General features: G+C 34.0%; 1 protein-coding gene across 3 annotated transcripts; it reads right to left on the bottom strand.

The window, feature by feature from the left end:
* Nucleotides 1–8,276: 8,276 nt before the first annotated feature.
* LOC147287317 (auxin-responsive protein IAA26-like) lies at nucleotides 8,277–12,005 on the bottom strand. Of its 3 annotated transcripts, none has more exons than XM_086239867.1 (7): nucleotides 11,587–12,005; nucleotides 11,294–11,376; nucleotides 10,556–11,154; nucleotides 9,586–9,869; nucleotides 9,255–9,405; nucleotides 8,824–8,888; nucleotides 8,277–8,717 (listed from the first exon to the last, which is right to left on the bottom strand). In XM_086239867.1, the coding sequence occupies exons 3-7, from the start codon at nucleotides 11,080–11,082 to the stop codon at nucleotides 8,668–8,670; spliced, it is 1,077 nt and encodes a 358-aa protein (XP_086095993.1). In that variant the 5' UTR covers nucleotides 11,083–11,154; nucleotides 11,294–11,376; nucleotides 11,587–12,005; the 3' UTR covers nucleotides 8,277–8,667. The 3 variants fall into 3 exon arrangements, with proteins under 3 accessions (XP_086095993.1, XP_086095991.1, XP_086095992.1); XM_086239865.1 differs by having other exon boundaries at nucleotides 10,556–11,159; nucleotides 11,587–12,004; XM_086239866.1 differs by lacking the exon at nucleotides 11,587–12,005 and adding an exon at nucleotides 11,470–11,533 and having other exon boundaries at nucleotides 10,556–11,159.
* Between the last annotated feature and the right edge of the window lie 12,892 nt (nucleotides 12,006–24,897).

The raw sequence follows: 24,897 nt of genomic DNA, 5'->3' as shown, positions 1-24,897 counted from the left end.
CCAGTAACTTAATTGGTTTCCAAATAATATATAGTTGATATTACTAATGCAAGTGGAGGTGACAGCATGGACTCTGTACCCATAAAAATTCAACTTGAAGTTCATTCCCATGGGCCGGGCATACACAACTTGGCCGGGGCAGTTCCAACTTCAAATATTATCCTTCTCTGTCGGTCAAGTTGTAATGAAGATGTCATGAAGCCTGTACTTACCCCTTGTATTTTGTACGTATCCCTTTTCGCTTGAGAACTAAGATACTTCATATATATATATATATATGAATGTTTAATTCAACATTAATGTGTTTGCATGAGTAATAATCTATTTTTTTATTAATCAACTGTTGTTTATGAGATTTGAACTTTAGACTTACCACGACAAAGATACTTAGTGGTGATCCACAAAACCAATAGTCGTTGGCTGTTATGTGTATTAATTGATGTTTAATTTCAGCACAAGAATACAAGATATCTGTCTATCCATATATGATATATACTTATTTAATTTAATGATTGATGTCAATTATATAATAATTTACCGATTCATTCATAAATTAATTTGATCACATATATATATATTGAGAGGCTGATCGAGATGGAGCACATATATAATTTATTATTGTTGGTAAAAAATCTACATGACCAAAGTTATTACATTCGCTTATATCACGCCACTGCTATTATTCTTAATTTGATTGTAGCTAATAATCTTTGTCAATGTCCAATCCAGTAGTCTCGAACGCTTGAGAATTCTTCTGGCACTTGTTGTAGCAGGAACCAACATGCTCGTTTACTTCATCAGCATCTTCGATATTAACTACACATACGTACATATATAACACAAAAATAAATTAACTTGATATATGATTGAGGAAGTAGATAGGTACGTACCTAGCTAGCTTACAATAAATTAAAAAAACTTGTTCATATATTATTATCGTATTAACACAATTAATTTATAAGTGGAGATTAGAGAGGGTGGGCGTAATTAATTTAAATTGTGAAATTATATGCATGTACATACCTGAATGGTGAGTAATGGAATTGTAAGCACATCGGGCAGTACAATGATCTAAGCTTTGGAGCATTTGCATGTTGCAACTGGTCATACAAACACCGTAGCAAGCAGCAGTAGTGACGCCGGGGGGTATCTTGGGAACGCGAAAGCCCGGAGGGACCGGAAAGGGAAGTACGGGAGCCCCAGGAATAGGAAGGGTGGGGGTGGGATGAGGAAGGGTGGGGGTGGGCTTGGGAAGCGAGGGGGTGGGCTTAGGCTTGGGACGGGGAAAAAAGGGAATTCGCGGTATTCGGGGAAGGGGCAAACGGCCAAAGAAGCCATTGGTGGTTTTATTCTTTCCACCGCCTACGCCGTGGCATTGAAAACCACAGGAAGCAGCACAAAGAGCTTGCTTGCCAGCAATGCTACCAGCTGATGGTGATGGTGGAGTTTCTGGATTTGGTGGTGGTACAATATCAGATGTGCCGGGAGCAGGAGGAGGAATTAGGGTACTAGGGTCCACAGGAGGAGGAGTTAGGGTACTAGGGTCCACAGGAGGAGGAGGAATTAGGGTACTAGGGTCCACAGGAGGAGCAGTAGGAATACTTGGAATAATAGGAAGGTTAGTGTCAATGGGAGGTGGGAATATTGGATTAGTAGGAAGATTGGATGGGATAGGAGGAGGGGTACTAGTTGAAATACTAGTACTGGGAGGAGGAGTGGCAGCTGGGATTGGACTAATTAATCTCGGTTGAGCTTGCACTACTAGACTACCTGCAGCTGTAGCTAATAGCACAAGTGCCAGCATCTTCATCACCCTCATCTTTGCTTTCATGCCTGCCCTGCTCTCTTCTCACTCTCTCTCTATATATCTCGATCTCTTTCTTTGATTAATTATGATCACAACTTTCAAATCTCATATGTTGGAATTGCTCAACCCAAACCCAGTATTTATAGCCTTACAATTGCTGTGTCCATCTTCATTTGACACCAAATCTCAGTCATGTAAATGTATGTATGGAAACAACGCTAATTCACCACATTATTAGTTCATAATTGGAGGAGTTTTTTTTTTTTTTCTTGGCCGGGGGGAAAATTCCATTCATTTAGGAAATAATTGGACGAGTTTAATTACGTAAATGCCTACAATTAGAATCAATTACATGCATGCATGAGCTCATGATATATAAAAGCCTAGCTTGATGTACGTACGGAAATGATCAAATTAAGGGTCATATACAGCTGCATGTTAAGCCTGTTAATGGTTTTGTTTTGATAATTTCATGACCTGGGACCTGTAATTACCCAATGGAATAATTAATTGAGTAATTAGTATAATGCACATTAATTATATAAGGCTGGGAATCCGGCCCTTTGATCCAGAATTAACAGAGGAGGAGCTTCAAATTAATTAAGGATCTCTGCATGCTCATCGCGTACGAATTGCAAAATTAGTGTTAATCAAATGCCCTACAACATATATATATATATCGTTCATCTTTTAAATCCCTTTGATTAAGTAGATGTGGAAGGTAATTAACTAGCTAGCTATATGCTATAGCTATTACTGACAGTTCGATAATTGATCACATACATACGTAAATACGTAAATATGTACAATTAGAATCAATTACGTACTAGGGTACTAGGGTTAACAGGAAGCAGGAAGATTGGAGGAGATTAATTACGTAAATACCTACATTAGAATCAATTACGTGCATGCATGATAAAAGCCTTGATCTACAGAAATGACCGAAGGACGCATAAAGGCATGTTCTAATTTAATGTTTTTGTTATCGCCTTTGATTGATAATTGCATGAGCTGGGAGCTGTAATTAACCATTAATTAGTTAATTAGAATCATGCATATTAATTCTGGCTGACAATCCGGCCCTTAATTTGGTCCAGAATTAACATAGGAGAGGATCCCTGCATGCCATCACGAATTGCAAGATTAGTGTTAATTAACAGCTGTATAATATATATATATATATATATACAAACTCCTTCTATTGAGGTATACCTCAATTTATTTATGTTGAGGTATACCCTATTGGGGCCCACACGAGTCGTTTTACGTCTATCCGAACCGTTCATTTTTTACATCTACATTGATAGATCATTTTTGCAAAAAATTAGCCAAATCAGAAATCATTTGCCTATCTAACTTTGATCAAATAAATGGACGAACCAAATATTTTCGATGAAACCGTCCATTTGTTTTATCAAATTTAGATAGGTAAATGATTTCCGATTTGACTAATTTTTTGCAAGGATGATCTATCAATGAAGATGATCCTTGCAAACGGTTCGGATCGACACAAAACGACTCGTGTGAATCCCAACAAGGTCATACCTCAACATAAATAAGTTTAGGTATACCTCAATAGAAGGAGCCTGATATATATCAATAATCTACAGCATTAAATATATATCCCTTTGATTAAGTAGCTGTGGAACAGATCGATAATGGATCAACATGTACATCAGTACATGCATATAATCATGATTCTCAGTCCCTCAACTGAAGGAAATTATCTCAACTATTTATGCATTAATCCCTGCATCAATTCACGTATATCAATTAGCCTGTATTAATTTTTGCGTTCCAAAACACAAGGAATTGACAGATCCATCAATCTTGGTGCTTAACCATTTAAACTCTAATCTATGCTATGTTATCCATAGAGCTGATCAATCATATAGTATAATATGAGAGTACGTTATGTATATAGTAACTTTTAATGAATCAATCAACACTATAATCTCGTACCATGATCACAATTACGTGTCTAAATTTATGGCTTTCCTTAGTGTCAACAAGATTAATGCTCTCACTCATACTCTCATGCATGACATGCAATTGGGCTCCCAAATTCCAATCCTATAAATAGGGGGAATGTGTACAACACCAAACCACACAACATTTCTATTGCTAAAGGCATTGAGAATCAAAGACAGTGAGAGTTCATATATATATACACTGATCAGTCATAACAAGTGAGACTGTGAGTGATTAGAGCTATGGAAATGAGGGGAATTAGTAATATTATGAGACTGGTTGTGGTGATGGTGTTGATGATGGTTGGCCTAGTAATGGGTCAGTCTTTTCTTATCCCACCTCCCTTCCAAAACCCTGTATTTACCACCCCACCTTTCCACAACCCTGTTATTACCACCCCACCTTTCCAAAACCCTGTTATCCCTCCTAATGATCCAAACAATCCAATCCAAAACCCTGTTGTCCCACCTAATGATCCAAACATTCCAATCCAAAACCCTGTTATCCCACCTAATGATCCAAACAATCCAATCCCAAACCCTGTTATCCCAACACCTAATTTCCAATTCTCACCTCCTGCTTTTCCTACTCCTACTCCTCCTTCAGAAGAAGACTGTGACACAATATGCAATGACAAATGCAAGGGCAAGATCTTTGGTGTTAAACAGTTTTGCAAAGCAAAGTGCAACGCAAAATGCGTAATTGGCCTGTCAGATAATTCTCTCTATGATTGTACACTTGGCTGCACTAAGTCCACATCTCCCAATTCTGCCTCTGCAGCTGGTATGTATATTTGCTTCACCATAAATCCATGCCTTATTAGTCTTAATTTCCTACACAGAAATGCATTTTAATTTGGGGGTTAATTTCTTTTTATTTTTGGATAATTATCTAGCTAATTTCAGTCTTTAATTTCTTTTTCCATTTTTATGTGTGACAGATGGTGCAGATAACATGAAGATTCATGTAAATTCCTGCTACAATAAGTGCCTCAAGGACTTCAACAATTAGTGTTTCTATTTATGCTTACTTTGTGATCTTCAATAAGAGAAAATAAGAATGAGATATATATGTACTCCAATAACAACTTGAATTGATTGAGTAATTTTAGTTTTAATGAAGGCTTTTTTTTTTTTTTTTCTAATTATGGTTCTTTGCGACTTTTATCATATTTCATGGCTTTTCTCTTATTTTATCCAATGAAGGGAAAATTCATATATATATAGCCTCACATAAGATAAAATGAGACTAGCTGTTATGACTTACAATATTTCTTCTGGTTTATTGAAATGAAAAATTGAAAGTCAATCACAATTTAGTCTGATAAATCGCATCTAGTATCTTTTTGTTGTAGGTCTTAAATTCAAATCTCGTATACGCTAATTTATTCTTCAAAATAAATAAAAATACTCAAATACTTGGTCACTTTCTAAAAGGTCCAACTGTCCAAGAGCTCATTTGGGTTTATTTTTGGGCTGCCAAACACTATAAGGTCCAAGAACTTGGATGCTTGAATTTCTAAATCGTAAAGAGTTGTGTCGCATAAGAAGCCCAATTTGTTTCTCTTCCTTTTTTTATTTCATCTTTTTTTTTCACCACAAATTCACAATAGGATATCCTTAGCGTTTATAATTAGAGGATGGGATAGTTAAAAGCATTAAAGCTACAAGTAATTTGGCATTTTCTATATTTAGATATGATGCCCCTTTAGTGGCCATTTCTTTTTCACCTTGTGGGTTTAGGCATTGATTGCTTCTTTGTTTTATGTACGTATATCCATTCATCATTGTTAGGAAAGGTGGGAACCATATATTCTCCAATTTTTTTAGTAGTTCTAGTAATTATTGTAAAAGTTCTTGATTTTCTGTCCTTTTTTTTTTTTTTTTTTAATTTATCTTTATAGTTTTATTCCACCCTCTAATCCTTTTAGTACTGCGGTGCTGCCTTGTAAAACAGAAACAAAAACAGTTTCTAACCCATATTCTCAAATTGAACATTTTTTCATAATGATAGCTGCATGATATATGCATAAGGATTCATTTTTGCTCACTATAATAAGTATTACCATCATGGTAGATGGGTGACACGTGTAACTTGATCAACTTTTTGTGACATGTGTCACTCATGCACCATAGTGGTAATGCTCACCACCACTTTTTTGTGATGAGCAAAAATGGACTCATATGCATAATTAGAAATTCTAACAGCAGTTGCACATGCATGTGCATGTTGTTGATAGATGAGAATTGCGCTGTGAATTTGGTTGATTTTGAAAATAGATAATTAGGCTCAAGTCTTTTATAAAAAATAGTTTTTAGATAGAGATCGGGGGTATTTTAAAATTTATAAAAAAATTCTTTTAATTTATAATAATTTATAAGAAAATCATTTTAATTCATAATAAAGTCCTTTTAATTTATAAAAAAATTATTTTAATTCATAATAAAGTCGTTTTCTGATTTGAATGGTATTTCTCTCTATTTGAAGGGTATTTTCTCTCTTAGGGTGTAGAGTAGCCGTTAAAGAAGAAAAATAAAATGACTTAATTAAAAACCCTAAATTACTATCGGTCTTAGTCTAAGAAAGACTCATAAAATAGACTACACTCTAAGTCTCCCTTTTGAAAATCGATAAACAAAGTTTCACACTTTCACATGCATCAAGCTAATGCGCCCAAAAATCAAATTTCATAAATGAATTAAACCAACAAAATTTGGATTTGTGTAAAGTTGCAAAACATTTGTACACCCTCAGCAAAAAAAAAGTGTACACTAGGGTGGACTCTAAGGAAAAAGAAAAGACTGAAAACATTATTCTCACCAAAAACTTAAAAGTAGAGGACCACACACCAAATTCCTTTGGAATAAGACCAGTCTCATTTTTCGCCCCAAAGTTAGGCAGCTCTCAATTGCCAGACAAAGACCCTTCAATCCTCCCCAAACCTTCTGCATTCCTTTTCATCCTCTCCACTCTCCAGACAGTTCTTCTATGGCACCCCCACGTTTGATTAAGACACACCCCAACACCCCAACGAATCTAAACCCTACAATTAAGCCGCATTGATTGCAATCACCCTCTTGCCCGTCAATAAGTGTAGCAATTAAACATGGCTAGCTCTTTAAATTTTAGGATAACAATTTAAAGGTAGAAGAAGGATGCTTACAATTTAAGGGACCCAAAGGATACTGTAGACTGTAGAGGTGTAGGAGCATCACATCAAAGGTCTGCTGAGGACTGTTGGTTTGAACCAAAAGGGTATGTATTTCTACTTTCTCCCTACCCAAGGTCCCAAAGCCCAAAGGACCCCTTTGAATACAATGAATAGTGCACTTGGTAGCCTCCCTCAAATGGAATCCAGAAAGAGAAAAGTGTGAGAAGCTTTACAGCCCATTATTCTTTGATTTCTTTCAATTTGCAGGAGCTTGGTTTAGAGATCAAAAGGACATTTAAGAGGGTGTTTAGGGGCTCAATGCATACCCCAATCTATATATGGTCAATTTCAAGTCCATCAATACCAGCTTTTAACCCAATCTACATGGTCAATTTCAAGTCCATCAATATCTGCTTTTACCCCAACCTACATGGTGGTCCTAGTTTTCTTTTCATTTATTTAATTTTTTTTTTGTTTTTTCTGCTTTAGCCAGATTTCATGTCCTAGTTAATAAATATGCTAGCACTGTTTACAACATAGTTAAATGAGATGTTTATGACTTTCTAGCCTTGCTTGCAGTCAAACATCAGAATGACTTTTAAAAGAAACTGAGGGAAACAAAACCACCCTTGTCTAAGTTGTCTCCCAGACTCCCCAGTCATGAGATGGACAACTTTGTTTGTAAGAATTAGGTTAGATGGTTACCATAGTCACTCTTTTCTTTCCTAAGCAAAACTCATTGAAACTTTATGTAGAATACAAGCCCATCTCCATAATTGGTATATGCTTGTTCTTCACTTTTAGGTAAACTACCTTTTTAGTCCATGTTGGTCTCAATTTTTTCAATTTAGTCCATGTGTTTTATATTGTTTACAATCTTAGAATAATTTTAATAAAACTCAAATCTTCAATTTGGAGATAAATTATTCACTTGTTTTCAAAAAAAATTTTGTTGGGAAATTAAAAAACATCTTATGGGCTTTCTAAAACTAATTTCAATTTTTATTTGCTCAAAAATTTTTAAGTTTGAACTTTAAATTTGTAATTTCTTTAAATTTTAAGGTTATATACATAATTTTTAATCATTTTTTACTCGAGTAAAATTTGCTAGTTTAAACAAGTTATTAATTTTGATTTAAAAAATTTTTTTATGTTAAATTTAAATATATAATGTCCTAAGATTGCAAAAAATATAAACACAAAAACTAAATTGAAAAAATTAAAATCACAAAGACCAAATATTCTTTCGGGCCAAAACACAAAGATAAAAAAAAAATAGTTTACCCTTACATTTATTCATTTTAATTTCTGCAAGAAGTTGTAATTATCCAATGGTCTCAATCACAATGAAAGCAAGGTGTGCCAAATCAATCAAAACATGTTTTCTTTTTGGGGCCTAATCAATATGGCATACAGATGGAGCTTAATTATTAGCAATATATGCCCAGTACCACCCACGAACATCAAATTCACATACACAACAAAAGCAAGCATAATGTACTATTTTGGCTGGCTTTCTTTTTTTTTTTTCTACAAGAGCCAAGAGGCAAAAATACCATCGACACCAAAAACAAAAACCATCCTTACACATTACTTGGGTTGTAGCTAACAATTTCTTCCGTTTCTCTTTCCCTTTTGTTGCAGAGAAATTACAAAGCAAAATTTCACAAATAAAAGTCTACCACAAATTAAGTACAAACTTCAGTGGGGGATTCTGTAGATAAAAATTTCCTCTTTTTCACTTCAATGCAGAGTCAAGTGGCATCTTATCCTGCTTGCTGCTACGAACTGAAAACAAAACACCATTAATTTATAATTAGTACAAGGAAGCAGCAGCCAATAATATTTTAATTAATAAAGACAAAGTTGTGTAATAAAAATATATCAAACTCACGACATAGTGCAGAAAGGTCAGAGCTCTTCAGCACACGCAACCTCTTCACAGTGGACACAAACATGCTGCAGATCATACATTGAGAACCAAATTATACACAATTGTTTATGCAGTTAGTGGTGACATGACACTATGAAGTTACTGTATCATGGCGACAAGCCAAGTGTAAGAGAAACAACATTGTAGGAATCATTTGCATAACAACATAAACAAAAAACAGTACTATAATTTTTAGGATTATAAAAAAACAAAGGCATATTGTTAAAAGAGATTAGGAATCTAATGCCTGCATAACTCAAAAAAATGGTGATTTGTTCGTTGTTATTTCTAGGCTCAATCATATCAGCAAGTGTTGGAATATAATAATATGAGAAAGAAAGAATAATAATCTAAATTTTGCATCAGAACCACAGTGATGATAAGATGCTTACTGCCATGGGACATCCCCAACAAGCATCCTGTCTCCTTCATTATCTTCATATACAAGAGTATATTCCCCACTTCCATCCATTAAACCTGTGATTTCTTTCTCTTCCTCTTGCTTGGTGTTCTGGATTCCACCAGCACAGGAATCTCTTTGAGCTAAAAATAAGAGCAAACGACAAGAAACAGGCTGATATAAATAGTAAATACATCTCTGTAACGAAATTGCACAGGGCTCATTTTCATGCTAAATATTATGCAAAATAATAAGAATAAAATTTAATAAGTAACATCACCATGTGGGTACAATAATTATTGAAGTTTAATTACGATGATCACCTGCAAGAAGGCCACGGAAGAGTTCATCAACAGCAGAGGAGAGCTTTCCATAGCTATCATAGGCATTGAGGTCCACTTTTCTTCCAATGGGGACTCCATCCATATTGATTTTCACAAACAGACCTTTTCTCCTAGTTTGATGATCCGCTGGTTTGCCATTAGGAACCTTGCTTGTTGGGACTACATTTTGGGACTCAGCTGCTGGTTTTGATGAGCTGTTGCTTGCAAGATTTTTCCGAAATGATCGAATTGGGGGCCAACCCACAACTGGAGCAGGAGCAGTTCTGTTTATTTTTTGGGGGAGACCAAAAGAAAAAGAATTAGCACAAACACAATTTAAGATGTACAAAGGTGGTATTAAAAGCTCATGTATTAAATTATACAAAATATCAAGAAACAAATATTATTAATGTTGCAGGGCACTAAAGAGAGAACAAATAAATAAAACAGCATGTAAAAATTTGAAAAAGTAAATAAATAAAAAGTAGTTGCATGTCAATTATTATGATAAACTTTGAGTGAGAAATTACATTTCCATATTAAGAATTTGAGAATAAGGAATAGTGAAAGAAATAATATCTCGGCTTCATCCCAAGGAGATTTGTTAAAAGAAGAATACCAGAAAAGGCAAAACTTGCATGAAAATGGAAGAACATATAGCATGCTTGATAAACAATAAGAAACTAAACTTTATTATTAAAGATCAATAGAAAGTAACAAAATCTATGCATCATAGTAAAACAAAAGCATGTGACAATAGTTACACACTTACACTCAACCCAAAAGGAATAAATAAGTGAAAAAATATAAATATTATCAGATCCACTAAATATAATGGAAGCATAGAAACGTGAAGCAGTTATGCATGGACCACAAAACTTGTCTAGCTCTAGCATTGTGAACCTGTGAGTGAATATCCTCTGTCAAAAAAGATAAAAAAACACAAGAAAAGGAGAAAAAGCTGGAGTACCTTTTCTGAGAGCTGTTGGGCACAGCTGTATTTGCAGAAGCTGGTGCTTTCTTTTCTGCATTCTGCAAGTCTACCACTTTAGTGCAACAGGGCTGTGATGCCTTCTTGGGGATGACAGGCAAGCTCTGAGAGCTTGATGTGAACTGAAGAAAGGATGGGACTTTTGTCTGCTGGTACCCTGAAGAAGTAGAAGAAGACCATGGAGAGGACAAAACAGTCCCTGCTGGCTTCTCTGAGGAAGAAAATTTTTGGGTCTGGTGGTTTAAGCTGTGGTTAATGGAGGACATGGAAGAGAAGTACCCAAGAGAGAGAAGAGACTCATCTCTTTCTTTGTTGCTTCTGGAGGTACCTTCCAAAGACCAGTCTTCACCTGGAGGTCCAAGCCTAAGCTCCAGTTTTTTCTCCTCTGAAGAGCCATGGCTTCTCTCATCCCTGTTCACAAACCACTCTCTATCTCTTGGAATCAAATCTAGCAGCTGAGGACATGCCTCCGCATTCCTTGAACATCCCTCCATGTCTGTGACCATATATAAAAAACCAACTTTTTTCTTTCCCTTGAACTTTTCACACACCAGAAAATAAGTAGGCAAATTGGAGAACTTCACTGGGAAATGAAAGGCATAAAAAAGTTAGAGGCTGAGGCACAAACAACAAAATACAAAATCAACAAACTTGGACTAAAAACCATACACATGAACAAGGAAAAATGGAACAGGAAGGTAGAGAAAGGTCAGGTACCTTATACAAGGATCTTCAACCCAAGCTCAAGATTTTGAAGACCAACAACCTCATGTGCTCAGAAACTAGTAGCTCTCACACACCTTGATAACAGAAAGAGATCAGAGGAAACAGTCAAAAAGAAATAGACAAAAAGGATCTTGAAGAAACAAGCACCAACTTTCAAAGCCTCAAACCTCTGAAAATCCTTAAAACCAGTACCCCAAGGCTAAAACCCATATAAGTATATAACCCCATACAATATTACGAGCCCGATGTAAACCCCACAAGAAAAAAACAAATAGAATACTAACCCCAAAAGCAAATAGGAAGCTATAATAGGGTGGGATTGATGTCTCCAACTTTTTCTTTTAAATTTGTTGCACGCTTAGTGGGTTCTCTTCTCTATCTCTCACCTTTCTTTTTCTCTCCGCACCTTTTGGGACTTGGGTTATGAATAGGTGAGAGTGATTTACATAAGAGAAGAAAAATAGAGAGACCAAAATGATAAAACCAGAGAGAGATTCCCTTCACACAAAGAACCCAAAACAGGAAACAGAATTAGAGCAAACCGCACGCAACCAGAGCCCTCTAAAAAACGTTAGGGGGTAAGGGGTTGTTCAACTGAGGAAGCAAAGCGTGCTGTGCTGACCTCCCCCTAAAGATACTCTCTCACTTGATGTGTCTACCACGCTCACCAACACATATTTTTAGCCTCATTAGCACACAACCCGAAACATCCCCTCCTTATTAGGGACGAGAGAGAGAGAGAGAGAGAGAGAGAGAGAGAGAGAGAGAGAGAGAGATCATGTCCTTAAGAAAGAGAAAGACTTACAATGACATTCTTGCTCTCAAAGTCACTAGCAAACCAACTAACCAAGTGCTTTATAATTGAATTGATGTTAATATAAGTTTGATTTTGGTACACTTCGAGGAGGGTGACACATAAGCCTTTGTTTAGCACACAACCCAAAACATGTTGCCTTTTATTAGTGTCAAAGTCACTGATTAAGTAGATGTTAATTTAGGTGGTTTGGATAATCATGCAAGACATTTGTTGCTCGGCTTTAAGTTAATTAATTGTGGGGTTGCTTTTTAGCAGGCCAAGAAAATTGATGGATGGGGTATTATTGGGTTTTTCTTATTTTATTTTAATATATTATGTGCTCCTGACAGTCCTGAGAAAGAGAGGAAAAAGTTGAAGAAAGGATTTGCATGATCCATATTTGCAGGGCTTGTGCAATAAAAACATGCAGATCCCATGATCTTGTCTGCTCTCTCTCTCCCTCTTTGTATTTGATGTGGGCAAGCCCACCATAGGAATTGTGTAAAACACAATCATAGCCGTTGGATTTGTGGTAGCCTTGAGATGAGAACTGATAAAAGCTAGCGTAACATTACACAAAGCTCGAGGGAGTAGTACTCTGTCTCTAGCACAGCTTAAAGGAGAGGTGCTTTTTTGTAGTATATGAGTATATCTGTATATGTGTATGCAATGGGGTTTCTTTATACTCTGTTCCGTACGCTAAAGAGATTTTCAATAACTCGTAAATAATCGCCTAAATTTTTAAAAAGGGTGTATATAATGTGTTCCCCCATAATTGTTTTTTTTTTCGTTCAATCATAATTGGTGGCTAACCAACTACCAAAGGTTGCACTTCATGACCATGAGGCCCTTGATGCTTGCTTGTTGGATTGAAACACTAGTACTCATTTGAGTTAATTTACATTGAAAACATGCATCTACGCCATTGTTTTGTTTTGTCCCCCTTTGACTGCTAGCTAGTGATTTCCATTTGCCTTCTTTTATGTCTTATTGCACCCAACATTTAGTTTTCCATTTTACTATAATACCGAATAAATCACTTTTTTTATCGTATTAACAGACTACGTTATCACCGTATTATATATTTTCAAAAATTAATATAACTTTACTCTTTCAACTTTTTCCTCTTAAAACATTCTTGTCATTATAATAGTTTTGGTGCAACATCTTGTAAAAAGAAAGAAGAACCTAAACAAATAAAGGAATGCGACGATGAAGGTTTGTTGACATTTGACGACATTTCCTTCCATATTGTCAAAATGTAGACTTTGCAAGACAAAGAAAAAATGCTGCACGTGTGTGAGTAATTGTCAATTATGCATTAATGTGGGTCTCAATCGTTACGCTTGTGATGGGTGATTTATAGTAAGAAAAACTGTTTATCTACAGTATTTATGAAAGCTTGAATATGGATTAAAAATGTATACCTAAGGTATCACTAAAATGAACTATTCTTAGTCTACTTAGTTGGTCAAGTTTTTTTGTATTGTTGCTATTTCATTAAGTAATCTGTTCCTTCATTTTGACCAAAAAAATAGACTGCATGTACACAGATGACCCTACCTCCCCACATGGCGATGACAATGTACTATTTTCATATATGGTGATTGGCAAAGCAATTTAGGGCATATATTTGTTTATATATGAACTATGATATATGGGGGCTATATGAAAGAGTGTGAGAAGTTAATCAAAAAGACAATGCATGCATATATCTTGATCAAAAAGACAATGCATGCATATCCCAATATCTATTACACTATAAACTTCAAATTTTCAAATGAAAGATCTAATTTTCATTAAACTCATCTGTTATATTAAATTTTGATTATAGTCTTTTAACTTTATTTATATAGATATGTACATTATTATGCGTAGGTATGATTAATATTTGAATGCGCCTAGGTAGATATTCACAATTTAGTAATAATGTATCTACGTATATTATAACCAAAATCCAATCTAATACCCAAATTCGATCAATGAAAATTCATATTATGAACTACTCTCTTTAAATATAGACACATATGCACATAGAGGCCGGATTTGTGTTTGCCATGCATATATACAAGAGTGTCTTCCTCCACGTAGTAGTCGGGTCAATTCAGCCAAGACCACAAAAGGAATACATGACTTGAAACCATTTTGAGGTATGCATATTTTTACTATTATAAAATCAGGAGAATAGTTTAGTGTTACAGGCTTCACTAAAAATAGTATTGCTTAAAATACCTTTTATTCAACAAAATAGTCATTTTAAAATAACTTAATAAATGAAGGTATAGTTATAAAATACAATGATTCAAATAAAATTTAAAAAATAAAAAATATATTCCACAATCTTAAAACGTGGAAACAATGGTGGGAATAACAATACGAACAAAATAAAAATATAAAATATAAAGGACAAAATAAAATTATAAATTGACGAGCTAATGCTAAGAGCCTAGTATCATATATGCTCTAGTGTTGACAATATTCATTCAAATATATTGTTTCAGGGGTACAAAATTTCAATATTTTGCTTTTCTTTTCTTGGTGTTTTCATTAGAGAAATTCTATAAGATTTGTGGAATCCATGGACTGGGTTGGTGGAAATGTATCCCAAAATTGACAAACTCATAATTAAGCAATTTTTTCAAGACTAACCTTGGACTTAGATTTAAATGATATTAAAAAAAAATATGGAGTGAGAAAGTATGATTCTCTTGTTACTTTCGTGTGTTACTCTTTAAAATCAATAATGCTATTTGTCTCACATTTTTTTTCCCACATTTGTATTTTATATGATGTGTCATTACTTTACTGGAAGGGTATTTCCTTTTTCTTTTTTAAGTTTTATTTTTTAATTTGTAGTGTCCAATGTATAAATGTCATGTAAGATGGTATGCAATTGTGGTATAAAAATGTGGTAAGTGTAGCATTACTGCTTTAAAATATTAGATTGTTAGACTACTAATTAGATGAATTTATATTTGAATATATCCATATTATAAATTGTATAGTCTTATTTATTTGAAAATATAGTTGTATTGAGATTATAATTTATATGATTATTTTTTATTTAAGAGTGGGAGATTTTTTCAACATTATAGAGGACAATTACGACTAGACAGATAGTTAGGGGATATAGTTCCTATAATCTAATGTTTTTCTATTATTAATCCAGTCCGTAAGTGAACTCATGTATGGTCATTTAAATCAAACGATTTTTTTTAATTTTTTGGCCATAAAATCGAAAAACTCAGCGAGTTTTTCAAAGTGGCTCAGAAGGTTTAAAGAGCCTGGAGCTTATGACCAAAGTGTATGAGCCATGGTCGGTTGGTCTGGTTGGATACTGGGAAACGCATTCGAATGACCAAAAGTACAAACACTAGGCTTAGCCTTCGTGAGCCTAGGACTGAACGCCACGTCTCGGAAAATCCCTTACCTTTTTTACGTGGGCCCCACCTGCGTCCCTTTCCCCCGCTCGCGTGGGACTGCACGTGACCCCTTCCCCTCCGACCAACCCAACATGCTCGACGTTTAACGGCCCCCGTTATTATGACGCACGGCAGGTCGTATAATGATTTTGTGTTGTGAAAGGTCGGAGAGAGATCGTGAGCCGTTGATTGTGCAAGGGACGGTGATGAACAGCTCGTGATGTGGGTGTCAAATCAGACTGTAGGTTTAGCGAGATTAGAGGAGGGGGTCGTACTGGTAATGATGCTTTTGTTTTCAAAGATAACAGGAATTTATTGGATGGAAATCAGACTAGGCGCACTACAGCCTGCCAGTCATATCATGGCTGTCACTTTGATGGCAAAATCCCGACCGTCCCATCATTTTTTTTCTTCAATTTTTATTTTTGGGTAAGTAGGGCCAACTAATGTATGCTATACAGCAATGATTTGTGAGACTGCATTTTTAGCTTTCATAAATTATTGCGTGTGATTATAATAATACCAAAATTATAACACGTATAATTATTAATTTTTAAAATTTTAAATCTTAAAAAAGACTTTTAAAATTAGATATATATTATAATCAAAATAAATAAATAACACCCTATCAAGACTATCATCATACTACATAATATTACAATCACAAATTATAATTTTTTGATTTCATTAATAACACTTTCGTTCCGTTGTTATTTGCACTTATCAATAAGTTTTCTAGAGAGTGCAAATCGTACTACCCTTTACATTTTCTCACGAATATATATAGCCAATCCATCCACGGGACAAGGAATACAAATTATTAAGGAAAAAAAAAAAAAAACAAATTTGGTTTATGTAATTTCAAAATTTTACATTTGGTTCTTATGTTTTACATTATTTGCAATTTAAAGACATTTTATAACTAAGATAAATTTTTTTTTTTCCAATTTAAACTAATAAACTCGCAAATTTTATTAAAAAATAACAAAAAATCATGTATGTACCATTCAATTTGATTTTTAAACAAAAATTGAAATTTTGAGTTTTTTTAAATTGTCTTTATATTACAAAAAACATAAAACACATGGATCAAATGTGGAGTTTTAAAATTACATGGACCAAATTTGTTTTTGGGATAAAACACAAAGACTAAAAATGTTTTTTTCCCAATTATTAAGTGAGAGATTAAGTTTAACAAAAGTACTTAATGGATTCGATCCAGAAAAATTATGTGATAGTGCTGTTTTACTAAGAAAAAGGGTGATGATCGAGCAATCTTAACCTAATTAGCTAAGAAACTTTCTTTGATGTCCTTATTCTTTGAGAGGGGCATTGTGTGGGTGCTACAAGCCTACAAGCCAGGGGATGCTTTGCCTGAGTTCAAACCAAGTTTTCTCCACGTTTTTATACATCAAACTAAGTCATCCACACCACCACCAACTATAAAAACAACCCACCACCATATATAAATTAAAAGGCACCATTGATATATATCTCCATCCCCAACTTTGTTTGTGGCAGACCCCACAGATGCTTTATCTCAAACACTATGTGATCAAACTACCTTATCAACTTTCACAATCCCACTTTTTACCACCATGAATGATACAACCCCCCTACTCCCTGACCTCTCTTCTGTTTTTTCTTCATTTCATTGATTGCTTCCAACTTAATTCCAAGCCTTCCATCACTATCTTCTTCTTTTTTTTCCTGTTTTTTTTTTTTAATTGCTACATTAAACCATCACTGTCATTTGGATAGTTTTGTTGTTTTCTTTTTGTTTTCCTTCACTTTAAAATAAGCACTGCTACTGTGACAAATGTCAATTCAAGTGTGCTCTGTGGTAGGAGCAGGACCATCCTTGGCCTGTGGATATATTTTTGTGGGTCGACTGTGGGGGTATTGATTTGCAACTATAAGAATGGAACCCGATCCCTCATTTCTATAAAATATATATAAGTGCATTGTATGTATAGTATTTTACTATATTTGCATTTGAGTAGGTTACTACAACTTGGTTTTGGTAATGAGTAAAACCTGACCCACTTTATTATGTAAGTACAAATTTTAAGGCAAATTTTAAATATATGCAATTATCTATGAATTATAATAGTCAACTAAATTTAAATATTTTACGTCGATAATAACTTAAAACACATAATTTAACTTTCCGCGAATAAGTTATAGCAGTTTATAAATTAACCATAAAGAGCAAAATCAAATATTAGCAATGATGTCCAACTTGATATTGGGATCGGAATCTGCTAAAATTGGGGCATATAAGAACTAAGAAGCTTCCCTTGTAATTCTAAAGAGGAAAAGGTTAGGAATTGTCATCTTAATTATTTGGCAGGGGGCATGTTTGTGATAATTTGAAGCATTAAATGAGGTTGCTGGCTAAAAAGTAGTGTTCATAACAACCACTAGGAAGCCCCTTTTGTTAATCATTATGGGCCAAAGGGTGGATTTAATTTGTAGTGTGTGTTCATTATGCAATGCTTCCATTGAGAGTAAAAGGCATGCAGGTTTTTCCATAAAAGGAGACCACAAGGTCCACAATCTAGTCCTTAATTAGTTTATTCCAGATCAGTTGATTATCTTAATTGACCACCAGTCCCCCATGATTATGGTTTAAACAGTCATACATGCACTTGCTTTGAATATCATGATGACTCACTTCATCTTGGGTCTTAATTCAAGATTAAGTCAGGATTACAATAAGAAAACAAAATTTCCTATATCGATCTGCCTCTCAGACACACATTTTGCATGGTAATGGGACTTTTTTTTTTTAATTTGGAAAGAGGGTAGGAAAATCTCAATCACTGTAAAAAAAAATTACCACTAAACTAATAGCTAGTTTGTACATGTTCCGTAATGAAATTTGGAATAATACATCATATTAGCAAATCATATGTGACACTTAATGTATCTATTATAATTAATTGTAATTTAAACCTCTCATTAATTATCTATGTATTGTATTATCTATGTTTTATCATTAATTTTTTCAGATGCAGAGAGAGAAAAAGATGGTTATCTGACAACACTGAGTGGCAAAATAGCCCACTTAAAAGATGATGTGTCTATATATATCAAATTATCTTTAATATATATCATCTTTTAAGTAGGTTGTTCTGCCTGACACAAATCTTTCTCCACAGGAGAGGCCATAAGCATCATCAAGCATGTATGATTTGGTATAGCATAAAGGAAGTGTGCAGTTTTTGTGATATGAATAATTGAATATGATAACGATAAGATTGTTCTTTGGCAATAAAACAAAGCATATCTATCTTTTATAGTCTTCTATATAGGCTTTTATGAAAAAGCCCACATGCCCGGAATGATCAGTGAGAACGCATCATTCCCGTTTTTTTATTCTTTTTTTGGTGCAGACGCCGTTTTTCTTTTTCTTTTTCGTTTTCAGAGAACCACACACCAAGTGTCAAATTAAGTAAATAGGAAGATATTATTCTACTCTAGAAAACACCAAGAATAAACTTAATTATATATATATATATGTATGTGACAATATTGTTCATGATCATAATTGAAATTAAAAGGAAAGGAAACTATATGATGGATATATCACTGAAGGGTCCATTTCTTTTCTTAGAAAACGTGGGTAATTTAATCTGGACATGCAGAAAGAAAGGACCCAAGAAAAGGATTACCAAAAAGAAAAAAAGAAAAAAAGAATTCTTAAAGGGAGAGAGTGCATTGTGTTTAATTGTTTATTGCAGCCTCTACGTCCAATATCCATATCCTAAGAGGCAAAAGCTAGCTTTAAGTTCAAAGCATTCCTAACCTTAGTTAGGAATGTTTCTAACCTTAGTTATAATAAGTCAGTTTTTGAGGACCCTCCAGCAAACTAATTCATATTGGCTTTTCAAGGGGTTATGATGATGATATTTGGTCAGAAATGGTCTCGTCAGTAATAGGTCAAAAACAAAAAATAGGAAATAGAGGTAATTGTTAATCGTTGATATATGTGGGTCTTACAGTGAACTCTACATATATCAATAATTGACAGATGCCCACGTGTGTGTGACGTCTGTCCAAGGCAATTATCTTAAAAGAAAAATATTTTGTGTTGGTTGGCTTGGGAACACTTTTGATTTATAACTCTATGCTTATGTCAATTGGGTACATCTTAACAATAATGTTTGGTCTTCATGAATCATGACAAGAGTCTCCAAAGTAATCAAGTGTGCCATGATTTTCCATGCTTAGTTTCTTTAATTAGGTAATGAATCTAATGATTAACGGTTGGCATGCGCCATTGACTTGAGTAATTAGCCGCACAAATTAATCATAATCCTCATTTGGATCCATGGAATCAACAAAGATATGTTACAATTATCATGTTTGAGATCAAAAAGTTAAACCAAGCATGCAGTCCGTCCTTTTCAGACCAAAAGTTGCTATGCCACATTTGCACAAGCATGACCTCTAAAATTGTCAAACTGTCTTTAATTATTTGGTATGCAAGTTTGATCTTCTTGATGAAAACTCACCAAGCCTAAAATGTTGGGCCTCTGAAAGCTTTATACTGAAGCCCCATAAAGCCCACAAACAGCCTTGATATATTTGCATCATAGGTTGGTATCTTGGGCTACTTGTAGGAATATAATATGGGTTCAGTTGCACAAGCAAAGCCCAATAGTTATGCATGAAATTGTTGAAGAAAGCCCATTCTAAATTTTTTGCCAATAAAAATCACCTTTTGTTCCTTTCTAGTCTTGTTTTGTTCTTGGGCTTAGGCCCTCAACACCCAAAAACAAAAAGTCACCTTTGTTCAAACCTATGTGGTTGGTTAGCCCACTGCCAATTATCCACCTCAAATCTAGCTTTCAAGGCTTCAAAGAAAACTCCTATACTATGTTTGTTCCTTCTTCAATGCCCTTTTGGTTAAATGTCTGCCCACAGAACTTTGTTTTAACTTTTGGTTAAAAGTCATGAATCATTGAAAATTACAACCACAGAAAGGGTAGCCTAGAAAATTAAGAACGTTGTGACCAGTGTTTGGGCTTTGATTCAGGTTCTAAATAGCTTTGGTAAAGCAGAGCCCATGCTTAAGGTGAGATGGCAACTGTTTTGGCCCATGAACATCCATTTTTTCAATTCTAAGCAAACAAAGGAAAAATTTTACTTTTTAATATCAATGGTTAAAGATGTACAATGGGGATATGGATACATCTTTGCTAAATAGTCACTTTCTTTCCAAGCCCATATAATTTATTCTGGTTTGATTTGACTTTTATTTATTTTTACCTAGCAAATAAACGGCAAAAGAAAAGGAGCCGAAAAATACAAACTAAGATCTACAACTTTCTCATCCCACCTCAATGCCACTTGAGTAGAGTTCACATAATGAATAAGCTACCAATTAAGCATATGGTCACCAAATTTAGTTCAAAGTGAATAATTTTGGGATATGGTGATGTGCTAGTTGCTTTTTCCTCTTGATAAAAGGAGATGTCATATTGAAGTTGTAAAAATGAAATGATTAGCATCACTCAATTGAAGCCCTTTGGTATCTTTTGCAGACCTAAAGCTTCAAGTAAGGTCATTCATTGAAGAATGAAAACGCTGACATATAATATATGTAGTTGCTTTGCTACTTAAAAGGAGAATGTGCACGGAGAAGACCCCTTTCCTCTTTAAGGTGGTTTTGCTTTTGGTTTTTGTCTTAATTTGGGTGTTTATTTATTTTGCTGTTGGTCGCAAGGCTCATTTCAGGTTACATGATTTGAAAATGTTCATTTTCACAATTATTCAGCCAATTACTAATAATTATTTAGTCATTTTATTATAGGTTTTTTTTTTAAAGTCCAAAACGAAAAAATCCACGATTGACTGACCTACTTAAAAAAACGCGGTAACATGCCGGTCCACTTTAATAAGCCGAGCGCTCGGCACTTTCACCGAGCACTCAGTACTGTTCACATAGCGCTCGGCAATTACCATTGTGTGACAGTAACCATTTGAATTGCATAAAACACATGTGTTATATTGTTACTAATTGTCATTGTTTGACAGTGACAATTGCCTAGTTAAAAAAAAAAAATACGATGAGGGCTTGGCACAAAAAACACGGAAGAAAATATAACGTGAGTTTTATTTGTACAAAGTAAATCTATTTATCATTACAATTTTTTAAGTAAGTTAATTTATTATTAAAAACTGTAAAATGGACTTTAAAGTAATACTTTTTTTTAATATGAATAATAATTTTTATTTGACTGATTCTTCTAAAGATAAACCTTAATGGAAATTTTGAAAAGAAAAAAAAAAAAAACACATTTTATATTACAATGCATTGTCCCTTTGGACAAGTACTCAACATTACGATCCTCAACCTACTCAACTTGGGTCTTCATTAACGTTGGGGCTACTATATGCAAACTTGCAGGCGACATGATAGCCCTTAGATCATGCAGATGGTGGATGTGTATGGTAGATGGGCTCAGTTAATACATTATCAATGATGTGAGAGATATCGGGGTTAGAAAATCAAGTCCCAAATTGGAGATATCAATGATGTGATAGATATCATAGTGTTTTATTCGATAGCAATAAATTAAACTACTGGGTGGGAATGTGGGATGGATTCAATATGAACAATTGGTTTAAGCATCTTAGTCACATACTCACATCATTTGGTATTAATGGCCATTAAACCCACCATCAAACTTTGACACGTGTGTAGTTGAGGTGATTAAGAGAAGTGATTAAGAAAAAGAGCTAACTTTTCTTCTTGGAATTGTAAAGCCCAAACAAAGACAAGATCCAAGGGGAGTGGGGCCTTGGGCAGAGATTCATATTATATATTAAAATATAAAGAGGGTAATGCAGCAGCTTGCATATTCTGTACGACAAAGCCAGACCAGCCAGTCTGGATGATTGATTGCTTAGTACAAAAATAATGATTCAATTTAATTCATTACCATCAAAGAGTTGATGGCATATTGGCATATGATAAAATCATTGTGAAAGCTACATTGCATTATCTTAGCCTAGGTCACATAATTAGGTATTTAATTGGATTATTAACCAAATCCACATGCATCCAGCAGAGCGGCAGGTCCCATCCTTTAGGTTTCCATTTAAGGAAAGCTAATTTAAATTTTAAGGTCTATTTCAATTTTGATACTTGACTTTTAAATTTTGTCTCAAGTCTCAACTAAGTACTTAAACTATTATTTATCCTAATTTTATACCTAAATTTTTATTTTGTCCTAATGTAGTATATAAGGTAATTTTTTAAAAAATTAATACATCAAAATTAGGGGCATTTAAGTCAACGTAGGATTGTGAATAGACCAAATTAACCCTAGATATGACATGTATAACACATATGACTAAATTTTATTAATATTTTTTTAACAAAAGTCACATTGTATACTAATTTGAGACAAAATAAAAGTTTAGGTATGAAATTTGAACAAATAATAATTTAGGTACCTAATTGAGACAAGACTCAAAGTTAAGATACCAAAATTGAAAAAAAAAAAAAAACCCTAAATTTTATTGGATGTCACGCATTTCATTAAATTTTCCATTATTTTTGTAGGAATTGCAATTTCCAACTATCTATTTCGGGCTCTTGTCTCGTTTATATATAATATTGAAACTTTGAACTATTTTTGAAAGTAAATTTGGTATTGAAATGAGCCTATCATAAATATATTTAAACTCATTACAAAAAGGTAAATCATGTCCTCAATAAGGAATGAAAAAATTTGCATATATGAACTTTATGAGCAACAATATTGATAATTGTGTTAGAATCTCATTCAATATGAACCCCAACAAAACCATTATGCAAAATTCATGGAAATCATTTCCACAATGCATAACATTTACAACTAAAATGGAGGATATACCTGTTAGGGTGGGCATAAACTGACCAAACCAAACTGCTCGGAGTGGTTTGGTTTAGTTTTTACACATAAAAAGTGTATCGATTTTAAATCAAACCAAATCGCTATTTGCGGTTGGATAAGTGATTTGAATTATTTGTAAACTGCCTAAATCACTTAAATTGAACCAAACCAAGTATGACCTTTTTAATAATTATCAATATTCATTGCTACTTCTCTCACTTCTATTATCGATTTTCCTCTCTCAATCTCAACTTTCCTCTAGTCAATGCCTCATCTCCTTTCTCTCTTCACAACTTTTCTCCATTTTCTTATTTAATTTCTTCAATTTTCCTTTCATTTTTTCATCTCTTAATTTTTTTTTTTTGTTTATTTGTTCTTTCTCCTCAAATCGTTCAAACCGACCAAATCAAATTAAGGATAAATGAATTGATTTGGTTCGATTTAATATATAATTTGGTAGATTTGATTTAAAAAAAAAAAAAATCCAATCCAATGAAATTGATTTGGTTTGCCGTTTTAAGTAAAAATCAAACCAATCCAAAACATACTCATCTCAAGACGCTATTTTGCAAGAAAACTAAAGGGTAAAAGTGTTCTATCGAAAAAAAAAAAAAAGTAGTAGAAAATCAAAAGGACATAAAAAATAAAGTGAGTATCAGAGTTGTAGTTCGAGTAGGTAATAATTATTGTTCTACTTTTGGGGGTTTGGTTAGTATATTTTGGCGTTTGCTCCAGGTTAAGATCTCTCTCTGTAGTGTCACTAGTGTGTGTGTCCCATTGGATAATCATAAAAATTATATTACAGTTGTCTCCTATCCACGTGAGGACCTACCCAGTCAAAACCCCACGTCCCCGATTTATGCCCCACTCAATTAATCGCCATGCAAATACAAGTATTAAATATCAATTTGCTACATCCGGTTCTACTGTAGTGACCAGATACAGAGATTCCTAGCCAATCGTCAAGAACAGTCAGTCACGAAACAGAAGAAAATAATGGAATAATAAAGGAGAGATGCTTTCCCTTTATTTTCATTTTCATCCTCTCCCTAACTTGAGGATTACTTCATCATTTTATAATACAATAACTAGTCATGCACATGAAGTTGATTTTTCACAAATGTTACGATTTTTTTTTTCTTTCGGTTAATTAATAAACATGAATGCACAATGGATTATTGGTGGATAATAATATTTGGCTTTTCATGAAGCAAAGAGAATTGTGAAAGTGGAGCTTAAAGTACACATTTATATATGGAGAATGGAGTTGAGTTGAGTTATGGTCTTCATTTAAAGTATGAAAATTGGAGACCATAGGCAATCTTTAAATTGGAGACCATAGGTGATCTTTATTTTTTTTTTCGTCCAAGATCATAGGCAATCTTGAATCTAAAAAACTTAACATTTCTCATATGTAATCTATACCCTTTCTCATGTGCAACTCTATCATGCGCATGAAGAGGTAATAACTGTGGGCAATATAGG

This window comes from Dryas octopetala, chromosome 4, assembly GCF_963921425.1.
Source record: "Dryas octopetala chromosome 4, drDryOcto1.1, whole genome shotgun sequence".
Taxonomy (NCBI): Eukaryota; Viridiplantae; Streptophyta; class Magnoliopsida; order Rosales; family Rosaceae; genus Dryas; species Dryas octopetala.
Note: the sequence above shows the minus strand (reverse complement) of the source record. Positions and strands in the feature narration are given on the sequence as shown.

Coding starts and splice junctions, on each gene's coding strand:
- LOC147287317 (XM_086239867.1), bottom strand. CDS start 11,082: ATGGTCACAGACATGGAGGGATGTTCAAGGAATGCGGAGGCATGTCCT. Junction 8,889..9,254: donor GTTGGGGATGTCCCATGGCA/GTAAGCATCTTA, acceptor TATGATCTGCAG/CATGTTTGTGTCCACTGTGA. Junction 8,718..8,823: donor TGACCTTTCTGCACTATGTC/GTGAGTTTGATA, acceptor TTTTGTTTTCAG/TTCGTAGCAGCAAGCAGGAT.